The sequence below is a fragment of the Rhipicephalus sanguineus genome, chromosome 8, assembly GCF_013339695.2.
Source record: "Rhipicephalus sanguineus isolate Rsan-2018 chromosome 8, BIME_Rsan_1.4, whole genome shotgun sequence".
Classification (NCBI taxonomy): domain Eukaryota; kingdom Metazoa; phylum Arthropoda; class Arachnida; order Ixodida; family Ixodidae; genus Rhipicephalus; species Rhipicephalus sanguineus.
In genome coordinates this window covers 125,263,120-125,275,322 of record NC_051183.1, presented here as the reverse complement: position 1 = coordinate 125,275,322, position 12,203 = coordinate 125,263,120, and the positions used below count along the sequence as shown (strand labels likewise).

The 12,203-nt window shown below is 50.0% G+C and overlaps 1 protein-coding gene across 1 annotated transcript in view; it reads right to left on the bottom strand.

Annotated features, from left to right (window-relative positions):
• The window catches only part of LOC119403495 (zinc finger protein OZF-like), a 35,529-nt gene that overhangs the window by 8,788 nt on the left and 14,538 nt on the right, over positions 1-12,203 (bottom strand). Inside the window, exons 4-5 of the mRNA XM_049418349.1 lie at positions 4,322-4,894; positions 3,867-4,069 (exon numbers count right to left, since the gene is read on the bottom strand). Of these exons, the coding sequence (XP_049274306.1) occupies positions 3,867-4,069; positions 4,322-4,894 (776 nt within the window). The remainder of the gene's footprint in view (positions 1-3,866; positions 4,070-4,321; positions 4,895-12,203) is intronic.

Sequence of the window (12,203 nt, the reverse complement as noted above, 5' to 3'; positions counted from 1 at the left end):
TCAATGCCTGTTGACGGTACCTTTTTTTCTTTGCCATCTGATCGTGCATATTTTTTCGACGTCATTTCCGTGACGGAAATACGTCACTGAAGTCCTGGTGGACCCCGGCATAAAACACTTTCGTGTTAAAAGACAGGGCGTGCAGACACGGACACAAGAGAGTAGTCAGGACACCACATACGCCGCTACCTACTGAAAAACCGCACAGCTGCGGAAAAGGAGTTAGGCACAGACACTTATCTGCACTTTCCCAGGCAAGAGGCGATACCTATCAATCAGGCGTGCGTGGTAGCCTACGTGAGAGATAGCTGTTCACTCTCTTGACTTCTCTCTTGTGCCCATCTTTGCACCTCCTGTGTTTTTACCATGAGTGTCTACCAACTCGCTCAACTATCTGTTATTCTAAGTTTTTTCATAGCCTTTACTTCTATATTTTTTATCCAATTACTCGAGCAAAAATGAAAGTAAAAAAGCGTACTAACGCATCGATATATATTACTTATCTAATTTATTTATCTACGCAGAGTCTACTAGGTCCAAGACTCCACGAATATGCCATAAAGCGAGTTGCGTCGCCACCCTTTAAGTCTGGAGGACGCCGCAGACTTGAGGTGCAGGCAATAGCCGTGAGACTTCTGAAGGAAAGAAAGATGCGACTTCCGGAGAGGTATTCTCGATGTGTCCATCTAAAGGAGATGTCCACAGTCCATTTCGCCAGCGAGCATTTCGTTACTCGAAAAAGCACTGAGCCGTGATGTCACCTCGCTCTTGGCCACCTCGACGCACGAACCCACCAGCATCTTCCCACCGTAAGAAGAAAGTGGATGAAATGTACAGAAAAAATTGGCCGCGTATCTGCGTGCTTCGCTACAAATGTCGTCTAAAGACGATAGAAGAGGCGCTGCGTGAGATATGGACGCCATCTGGCAATACGTCAGGAAACTTGAGTGCTGTATTGCGGGCTGGTAGTCCCGGAGCAGCGGCAAGCGAAGACCGGCGGTGACCAACGCGACCGGTGGGGACGCCGTCCAGCCCGAACACGCTGTTTGGCGCGATGCGCCGAAGGAGAAGAAACGTCCGCACTCAACGAGTACTCTCCACAAACTGTCTTATTTACACGTCGCCTGGGTAAAACAGGAATGCCGGAGCGGCGCCCCCTGTCATTCGTACAATGCAATACTGAACCGAAACCGAAACACAACATGAGCTTGTGCAGAGGGCACGGAGGAAGACAAGTTTCAGCGCAGTCGCATTTTCAGCGCACCTAAAGAAACTAGGGTTGTAACATGGTAGGGCGAGTAGGGCCAGAAGGACCGTCACGACGAAAACCTGCCTCCTCAGTCGTACTCGCCTGGAACATTGGTGCGGCTTCGCGTTCCCTCCTCCGCTCCTGGCCTTTCCACAAAGCTACTGCCTAAGTACGAAGGCCCCTAGCGCGTCCTACGTCAAGCATCCCCAGTTAACTATATTATTGAGCCTGTTCAATCATCTACGGACCGCCGTTGTCGCGGCCGCGAGACTGTTCACGTCGATCGACTGAAGCCGCATTATGACCCACCAGTTGTACCTGTTCCTTAGGTCGCCAGGATGGCTCCTTTTCCGCGGAGGAGTGATTTGTAACATGGTAGGGCGCAGACAAGAACGCCTGTGAAAGAAGACGAAGACGGTTGTTGTTGGCGCTCGCGCTTGCTCGGCTTGGACCGCTGATCGCTTCAGCTGTGGCAATCTTTTAATAAACGCGTTACCGTCTCAACGTTAAACGCATGCCATCGAGGTCTTTAAAATTGCGTATCTATGTATTTTCTATTAAAGGAACACACCACCTAATACTTACCTAATGATGTTACGCCTCAGATATGCGTAATATTTACTTTTTGATCGACAACGTTCACAAGTATGGACAGCCGTACCAGTTCAAGACGGGTGGGCGGTAAGAAGGTGGTTCAACTTTGGCCGGTTGGCTGAATAGGGGGACGTGCCGACAAACAGAAAGACAGACAGACAGACAGACCAAAATTTCTGCGTTTAAGTTCCCCAAGAAAGACTATCGTCTTTAAAAGGAACTTGTCAAGTCTGAACTTGCATACGAATGTGTCCCAGATGTTTGAGAACGATGCACGGAATGCGTACTGACCTTCACAGGTGCGTTACACGGGCGCCCGCATTAAACCCAATTCGATGGCTAGTGCAATTAGAGTTTATGCACGGCCTCCGAGATGTGCACCCAAAAGCTCTGGGGGCTGCGTTTGTTGAGTAAAGCGTATTACGTCCCTCAATAATAATAATAATAATAATAATAATAATAATAATAATAATAATAATAATAATATCTGGGGTTTTAAGTTCCAGAATTACGATATGATTATGAGAGACGCCGTAGAGGAGAGCTCCGGAAATTTTGATCATCTGGCGTTCCTTAACGTCCACTGACATCCCACAGAACCCGGGCCTCTAGCATTTCGCTTGCATCGAAATGCGACCGCCGTGGCGAGGATATAACCCGCGACCTTCGGGTCAGCAGCCGAGCACCATAACCACCACGACGGACCATTCCGTCCCTCTCATTTGTGTCAAGAGTTGTGAAAGCTTCGTGACGTCAAAATGGCGTTACGAAAGGAGAACTGGGAACAGGGGACGCGCTGCTCGCCCAACTCCAGTCAATCAGTGGCAGCCGAAATGTACAGTCCACTAGGGGGACACATTAAGAATAACTCCCCAGTTAGAAGTGTTCACTGGCATGCTGGGAATTGTGGCCAGAGCATGGAGCACGAGGGGGGAGCCGCGTCGGAGGAGGTTGACCTGTGGGCGCAAGGCGCGCGTGCTCGTCACTTTCTTTTTCCATGTGCCCACCACAAAAAGGAAACTAAACAGGAGCATGATGGACATTGTGACACGAACCCGAGCAGGTAGCGGCTTCATAGGGCGTTGGCTTGTGGACGCTAGGCGCACTCCCTCCTAATTTTTTTTCTCCAAGGTGTAAGCGCAAAGTTGGAGATCATTCTGTTCCTCTCATTTGTGTCGGGAGTTGTGAAAGCTTCGTGACGTGAAAATGAGAAAAGAACTGGAAACAGAGGGCGCGCTGCTCGCCGAGCTCCCGCCAATCAGCGGCGGCTCAAATCAACAGTCAATTACATTGATACATCGAGAATAACTCCCTCAGAGATGCGTTGTATTTTATGTCCAGATTCCCCGCTCATAATAAAAGAAAAGACAAACGGCGGCGCGCCACAATTATAGCGCGGTGGCGGCGCCATCTCTCTCGGCATTTCGGCGACGGCGCGAGCGGCGTGAGCAAGAACAGGCGCCGGCGGCGGCGCGGCGTGGCGGCGCACACCTCTAGAAAAACGTATGAAAGAGTACACTCTTTACAAAAGGTATATTTATTGTCTCAGACAACAGGTGACATAAACAAGCTTTCGAAAGAGGCAACAAGAGCTATTTAGCCATTTCGTGTTAATACGTATTAATGGTTGTCACATACTGTCATAGCGCATTTTGCGATGGTCCTGATAGCCCCTAGGCACACCCCTACAGGAAAAAGTGCACATACACGCTCAGCTCAAGACAGATACTCATGTCAAAGGACTTTCCTATTTGGCTTTGCCAACACTTGTACTATAATGTAACGTGTGATATGGTGGCCACAACTCCTGAATCTAATTCATACATGCACGGCCTCTGCCAGCTGCCTGGCTGGTGGCAATATGCGCACTAAAGAGTATGTATTCCAGCCAAGCTTAGCTACTTGGCCGAGTGGATGCGCTTATGACGCGAAAGGCTCCCTCTTCGGGCAAATTTCTTGCCACATACATCGCACCCATGGGTTCGCTCACCGCTGTGGGTTAGAACATGCTGTTTTAGCGTACTAGTCTGCGCAAATGCAGCAGGACAGAGGCTGCATAGATACGGCTTCTCGCCTGTATGCGTACGGGTGTGGTCTGTTAGTACTTGTTTAGAGCAGAATTTGCGGCTACAGAATTGACAGATAAACTTCTTTAGACCTGAGTGAATATTCTTGTGCTGCGAGAGGGCGCATCTTTTTGTGAATCTCTTGCCGCATACATCGCACCTGTGAGGTCGTTCACCGGTGTGGGTCAGAACGTGCGCCTTCAGAGTACTCGTCTGCGAGAATGCAGCGGGACACAGGTGGCAGAGGTAAGGCTTCTCGCCTGTGTGGGTGCGGATGTGCGTTGACCACGCTTGTTTAGAGCTGAATTTGCGGCTACAGAATTGACAGCTAAACTTCTTTAGACCTGAATGAATATCCTTGTGCTGCGAAAGGTTCCCCCTTAAGGCAAATCTCTTCCCGCATACATCGCACCTATGAGGTCGTTCACCGGTGTGGGTCAGAACGTGCCCTTTCAGCGTATTCAAGAGCGCGAACGTAGCGGGGCACAGGTGGCAGGTGTACGGCTTCTCGCCAGTGTGCGTGCGGGCGTGCCTCCGGAGTGCGTCGCTGCGGAAAAATTTTCGGCCGCACACGTGGCAGGCGACCGTCTTCTTCCCCAAATGAGTCAGCGCGTGGTACGCGAGGGTTGCCTTCAAGGCGAATCTCTGTCCGCAGTCGCTGCACTCATGCGGTCGTTCGCCGGTGTGAGTCAACATGTGGCTTTTCAAAATGCTGCTTCTGGTGAACGTGGCCGGGCAGGACGAACACTCGAAGGGTCTCTCGCCCGTGTGCGAGCGACTGTGGATCACCAGGTTCTTCTTCTGCGAGAATGTCTTGCCGCACACGCCACATGCGTGCCGTTTTTCGCGTACGTGAACATACAAGTGTGCTCGCAACTGCGACTTGCGTTTGAAAACTTTCTCGCACAAGCCGCACTGCAAGGACCTCGTAGCCGTAAGCTTGCCCTCTGTGTCTGGTTGCGAGACATTGACTTCGTCAGGGAACCTGCGAATGAATAAAAAATTATCGATATGATGTGAAGATGTGGGCGCAGAAGTAAGGCGCTGGTTACTTCTTAGCTCTTGAATGGATCGAGCATAGAAGACTACAAATAAATGCACAAACAGCAGAATAAGAGAAACAATCACAGCATATCCACGCAGTGAATTATGATGAGTGGGCGAAGCTGCGGAGGTTCATCGGTAAACCGTGAATCTTCCGTAAATTCTGCCCAGTACATCATCACCGACGTGAGATCGGGCGCGTTTATACTAAAGGTTCGATGAGAGTTATGACGACTTGCAGCTCACTTTAATTTTACATGTACGCTGTGAATTTTCAATGTTTAATCACGCACAGGAGAAATCGCACACACGCAGTACCTTGGAGGTCAAAATCCAGTGCCTATATATACGAGGTGGTCAGTGAACGGTTGTGCAGCGCGAGCGGTCGGTTTTTTCAATCAAGACGCTGCCGCTACGCTGCCTCGCGAAGATAGGGGGGGGGGACCTTAGGAGGACCATGAGGTGATGCGAAGCAGGAGCACTTGCACGATTGCGTTCCGTTGGCGTTCGTTGGGCATGCTACCGACCTCGCGTCGTGGAACGCGAAGAGGGACGCTACGCGCGTCGTATCTTCCATCTAGCGGGGAACGCGGTGGACAGGCGGGCGAGAGGGGGGCAGCGTAGGAGGGGAGAGAGCAGGGGAGGGGACGCGCATGCGCTCGAGCTCATCGCGGCGTTGCGCAGGAGACAATTTCGGCATGTCTAGCCCGCGTTTCAGAGGAAGAGTGCAAAGGGGGAGGGGAGAGGGGAAGGGGAGAGGGTGAGCTGAGAGGGAAGGGGGAGAGGGGTGAAGGACATGGGGAATGGTGAGGGGGAGTGGAGAGGAGGTGTGTGGAGAGGGTATGCGCATGCGCAGTAAGGGCGGGCACGCCGCACACCATCACCAGCACCGGACCGATACTGCCGTTTACTGCCGGCTGCCGGGAGATATGCCGGACAAAGGAGACGTGACAAGGTTAGACTAAGAGGAGCTACGCCACTAAAAAAATGACTGATCCCTCCGTCATAATAATCGGTGTAACACGAAAGTTAGACGTCTCTTCGCAGGAAAAACGCATATTGTGCAGTGATATATGAGAGCTCTTACAATGTATATTCGTGTTTGTCAACTATAGCACCCTTTCACGTGGATGAACCCACGTTGACGCCTAGTGGCATGTCTCCATCGCGACGACTTACGCGATGATTAGGTAAATCGTTGTGGTAGCTGAAGTTGTGAACATATATTTCGACACAGCAAATGGTGAATGCCCCGGAAAGATGACATCAACAAGCTCATAATCAACACTGGTACCCGATAAGAACTTCTTCAAAACGTCGTCAATTGAGGACAGAAAGGGCACGGTGTGCTCTTTCTAGCAATGGGTAAGCGACGCCTGTGCTCATGCATACAGTACCATTGCGCTTCAGCAACAGAGGAGGTAGTGGTTCGTAGCTTGAGCAGCAAACGCGTGCGTCCCGCTGGCCTGTCTCGCTCCAGCAAGGCACGACATTCGCCCGTCGAATTATGTCCTTTCAGCAACGCGTATTACAGCAGTTCTTTAGTCGGTGCTCTCGCAATCGAAGCAGTCAGCGGCGGAGAAATCCCGTTGGTGCATGTGGAAGTTATGTGCCGGTGAACACTGACACGAAACGAAAGGCAAAGAACGTAACTGCGTCTAGGGCGCATCGGCGACGCCAGCGCGGCCAGTGTCCCTCGCTGGTATCGAGACGCTTTATCCATGACCTCCGATATCAAGCGCAATCTCGGAGTAAGCGCTAGAAAGTGTCAATCGTGATTCATTACTCCTTTTCACCTCTCACAGGACGCGGCACTGCCCCGCTGTGCCCCCCAAACCTACACCACCACAGAGCACCGTGCGAGAGACAATGAGTGAAAGATATAAGGCGCATTCGTGAAATGTCCAGCATCTGCCAAGGTAGCTTAGTAGTTAAGAGTCGGGCGCTTACCGTCCCGGCCGCAAGGTCGTGGGTTCGATTCCCAGCGGTGGATCTTTTTCTGTGTTTTTTCATTCACCCGTCGGCGTCAATTTTTTCAACACGATATCCACCACCACAACCATATTCACACCATAACCATATTCACACCAACACCATGTTCAACACCATAGCGGAAGTATTTGGTGGACCCCCGAATAAAACACTTTTGTGTTAAAAGAATCGGGCAGCTTCGCACTGATGGTGCCAAGCCTGAGGCAAGAGCGGAGTCTCGCTTTCATGCTATGTCTCTCTATCTGTCCACTTCTTTCTTTCTCTGTTTTTTGCTATCTATCATTCTTTCTTTTAGATGGGAAGCATCTTATGGCGGAGTTCAAACCGGTGGTGGTGGTGGTGGTGTGACCACCCTTACTGCGCATGCGCGAACCCTCTCCACACACCTCATCTCCCACTTTCCCTTCTCCCCTTCCCCTCTCCCACGTGCCTGCTCTCTCCTTCCCTTCTCCCCTCCCCCTCCCCTAACTCGCATTACCTCTCTACTTCCCCTATCCCCCTCTCACATTCCCCCACGTTCCTCCTCTCCCCTTCCTTTCTCCCCTCTCTCTCACATTCCCCCACGTTCCTCCTCTCCCCTTCCTTTCTCCCCTCTCTCTCACATTCCCTCTCTCACTACCCCCTCAACCCTTCCCCTCTCTCACTTTCCCTCTCTCCACATCCCTCCCCCCTCTCCCTCTGAAACGCGGGCTCGACATGCAGAAACCCTGCTTCGCATCGCCTCATGGTCTCCTTTAGCGGAGATGGCGTAAAAGACAAAATCCGAAATGCAATTAGTAAATTCCCTCTAGTCATCACGGAGCTGAATCCCCGCATATGGGCAACACAGCAGTTAACACATCATAATTCGCCTGGATGCCTTTGAGTGGCGCCCTCTCGCGTGTGACGTCACAGAGAGGACTCGGCTGCCGCTCTTCGCGCGCGCGCTCGCTACATGAAGGCTGCACGACGATGCCGGCCAGTCTGTCCGGCTCGAGCTATTGAAACATTAGTGAGCAAGTTCGTAAAGTAATTTGGACTGAATGATCAAGCAATATTCCCAGAGAAATCGAGCGGAGTTACTGCCAGAAGCGCGTTCAGTGTCGATTTCTCCTGGTGTCGTCTGTTAGCCATCAATGTGTACATCTGATAGTATGGCGACGATTTCTTTTCGCGACTATTCTCTGGCCATTCAAAGGCGCCTCAAAATTACCTTACGGCCCGTCTTCGATCACTGACTTCAGCGTTACGCCTTCGGCTTCCCTGTCTGCGATAAAGCGCAACATGCCATTACCGCGTGGTGCGCGTGTTCGGTTGCTAAGCCTGCTGGTTCGGGTCAATTCCTTTGTTCGGAGTTTTGAGCGCATGGCAAACGACGTGTGATGTCTTTCAAATAACTTAAATGGTTGTTACATGCAACAACCTTTGATTAAATCCATGTTTTGAGCAGCTGCCGTGTAAGTGAGTCGTAAGTACTTGAAACTTAAACAAGAAAGAAAAAGGTTGAGAGCACGCGTCAAAACCAGATGCACGACGGTGATATGAAATACTGGTAAGGTGGGAGGGGTGGTTCTTTTTTGCAGCTTATTTTAACCATTACGGTTATAAATCAACGTTTGCTGACTCGTTCATGGTCGTTTGAAAGTAAGCTGAAGAGAATTAGTGTAATCACACTGACGTAGATAAATGCAATGCTTTCGCATCGAAACTCGTAATAAGATGCATTTGCAATAATGCAAATCACTTTCAGCGGTCGACTCCTGATACGACATGATGCGGTCACTGTACTAAAAAGACTCACAGGGTCCCTTATGCATTTGCCTATGATGACTCGAAGGCAATGGCCATCATCTTCTATTTCTTCAGTCGATGTATTGTTCTTTCCCCGCCTCCCCTCCGAATGCTTTCTGGACGTAACGTAGTTTTGCGCTGCCTCCAGGATCAGAGGCATTGCAAGGTTTCTACACATCACCTGGTTTTGCATTGCCTAGATGGTCGACCCACTGATCACGGAGGCAATGCAAATCGACGATGTAATGTGATGGTGTCATCATGTGACGTGTCGTTATGACGTAACAACTTTTTGCGGTCTGCGATGTGATGAGGACGTGATTAGGTGAAGTGATTCTGTGATGATTTTTTTTTCGTCACTCGTGTTCACGCTGCCGACTCGTGACCCCGGCGGTCAAAAACAATACCCAGCCAGAGGGGCCAAAAGAATGGTGGGACAAAAATAACTTTTATTTTCAACCATGTTTATAACGGCAATGTTTCCGAATGGAGATTATAGAAGAATGTTTTTGAATTAGGGGGGATATACACCTTGCCCACTCGTTTCAGCACATTGGGGCCTGGAAGATAGGAGTACAGTAAAGGGTACAACGGAGGCGCGATACTGTGCACAGGTATTTTGCGGAAAAGCAAGCTTTAAAAACCGAACAGCAAAGTAAACTACCCGCACGAATACCGACAAACACGGACGTTCGGAGAAGTTTGAAGAAACAGCTAAGTCGGGTAAGCAATCAAGAAATGTAACTTGCAAGGATGAACAGATTACAGGATGGGAAGTGACACGAAAAAAGAAGAATCAGGAAACTGTTTGCCATAGATAAAGATATACTAATTCCAATCCACCCTCTCTAACAGGCTTGAATATGTTGTCACAACGCATGGTCTCAAAAGTCCAAGACAATATGAAAGTTGCGAAAATATCGATGAAAGCGTTGTACATGAAATCTTTCACAATGAATAAGTTGCAATACGCAGTAAGGCTTCGTTGCTGGAAAAGCATTGCAAGGTTCAGCTCCACCAAATGTTGAAAGGCGATGGGGATGTCCCTGTCGTTCAAGCTTAGGGACACGCTCCTTCCAGTAATGCCCACTGAATCTATCCGCATCTAGCCGTATACCGCGGTACTTTGGTGGAATTCGTGTCCAAGCAGTCCCTGCAAATTGATTCGGCGTACTATCCCACGAGCCAAACCATAGGCCTAAACTCTTAGAGACACTTAAAAGAGCTCCTGATGGAATGCCAATTTTCTGTAATGTGGATACGTCATTTTCTACCCTTGGCTTATCTGTGCAAAAGAATGCAACATCGTCTGCATAACTAATACTTTAACTTCATTGCTTAATATATTGAAGCCGTGAATACACCTGGACTGTATTATGCTCAAGCACAACGCCTCTAGATAAAGGGCAAACAGAAAGTGGTGACATTGGGCATCCCTGTTATACAGAATAGCAAATAAAAACAGGTTTCGAGAGTTGACCGTTAATAATCAGACGAATCGAACATTTATTATAACAAAGTCTAACGCCTTTAAGCACAATAGTGCCAACATTGGCATGTTCCAGAAGAGAAAAAAGAAACGAATGACGATCAAAGGCTTTTGCAAGGTCTACCTGTAGCATTACAAGAAGTTTTACACGAAAGTGTTTTATGCCGGGGTCCACCACGGTTCCACTGACGCATTTCCGTCACGGATATGACGTTGCAAAATATAAAGGCTAACATATGGCAAAGAAAAAACTACAAGAAAAAGTTCCGTCACCGGGAGTCGAACTTACGACCTCTCGATCGCCAGCGCGCAGCGCGAAACGACTCCGCCACGGACGGCATGTTCTCTGCTATGCTAACGGCGAGCTATTTATGTACACCATTTGCCGGTGGTGGTACTCGGAGATCGGCGGTACAGCGTGTTTTCGTTATCACTAGTGAGATGGCGTGAAGGGCTCGAAGAGCGCGCTTTAAAAGTCGTTCCCCACGCGGATTAGCGCGCGCCTCGACAGGGCGTGGTCGCTCGTGCGGGCGCTTATCCCGTGATCTCGGTGGTTTGTACGTCTTGCGCTCTGCCTGCAAGTTTCCGTTGAGAGCACAAAGGTCACCTAGCTCACTGCAGCGGCCGCTTTTGCGAAAGGAGCGCGCTGCTCACACAGAAATAAGTTACAACTGTGGCAGTTCGCGCTCATCCTGTGTATGTTCGTTTCGCGCGTCCTTTCTGCTTGAGCAGCGCATTGCAAGTTTCGAGCGGCTTGCCGTTCTTCGCGTAACATTACAATTTGATGCTGTAGCACTCACTCCTTCGCGCTTGGGGCCAAAAAATTCACAGCAAACGCTCAACTACGTCTGTGAAGACACGTTTCGCTTTCGTGTTATACCGATTCCTATGACAGAGGGATCAGCCATGTTTTTTTTTGATAAGCATAAGAGTGCTGAAGAACTGTACGAGCACCGTGCATATTGTTTGTATAGAGCGGCCCCAAATTCCACATGTCTGATGAGACCCAATGAGAATCCACATCACAAAGTGCAACCTATTCGATAATACTTTCGCAAAAATATGTAGTCGACGTTTGACATCGATATTGACCTGCAACCTTTGACAAAGCGAAGTTTTTCCTTTTAAGGGCATTTTCGTATTAAAACAGCGTAGCTTCTGCAAAAAGACCACGGCAGTGTCTACATGTTACAGCTTGTTTGAAAAAATATCGAGCAATATTGGAGATGTATGGTCGCCCATTTGATGTCGTCACCGATCGTCATGCACTATGCTGGCTGTCGTCATTGAAGGATCCCTTGGGCCGTCTCGCGCGCTGCGCACTCCGCCTGCTAGACTACGACATCCGCGTGCTGTACCGGAACGGACGCCAGCATGCTGACGCCGACGCCCTCTCGCGCTCCCCCTTGCCTGGCGACAATGCCTCCCGCTCAATATCTCACATTACTGTTTCTTCCATCGACGTTCACACCATCGCTACCGAGGAGCGCAAGGATAAATAGATCACCCCGCTGATACACTTGCTCACTGATCCGTCGGCAACACCAACCACTCGCGCTTTGCGTCGTCAAGCCCACCATTTCGCCATTTGTGATGACCTACTGTACCGACGCAATTACAACGCCGACGGCCGCCAGCGGCTACTTGTGATAGCCCGAAGTCTGCGTGCTGAAATATCCGAGTCCTTCCACTCTTATCCGCAATGTGCGCACTCTGGGGTATCAAAAACTTACCACGCAATTGGACAACGACACTTCTGGCGAGGGATGTACCGCTACGTGCAGAAGTTCGTCCGCTCCTGCCTCGATTGCGAACGCCGAAAATCTTCACCGCGCGTGTCACCAGTCGGCCTACAACCATTACCTTGCCCTAACCGTCCGTTTGGCCGCGTGGGCATCGATTTGTATGGACCACTTCCTCTGACGTTGGCTGGTAATCGTTGGGCCATCGTCGCCGTTGGACATCTAACGCGATACGCCGAAACCGCTGCGCTCCCAGC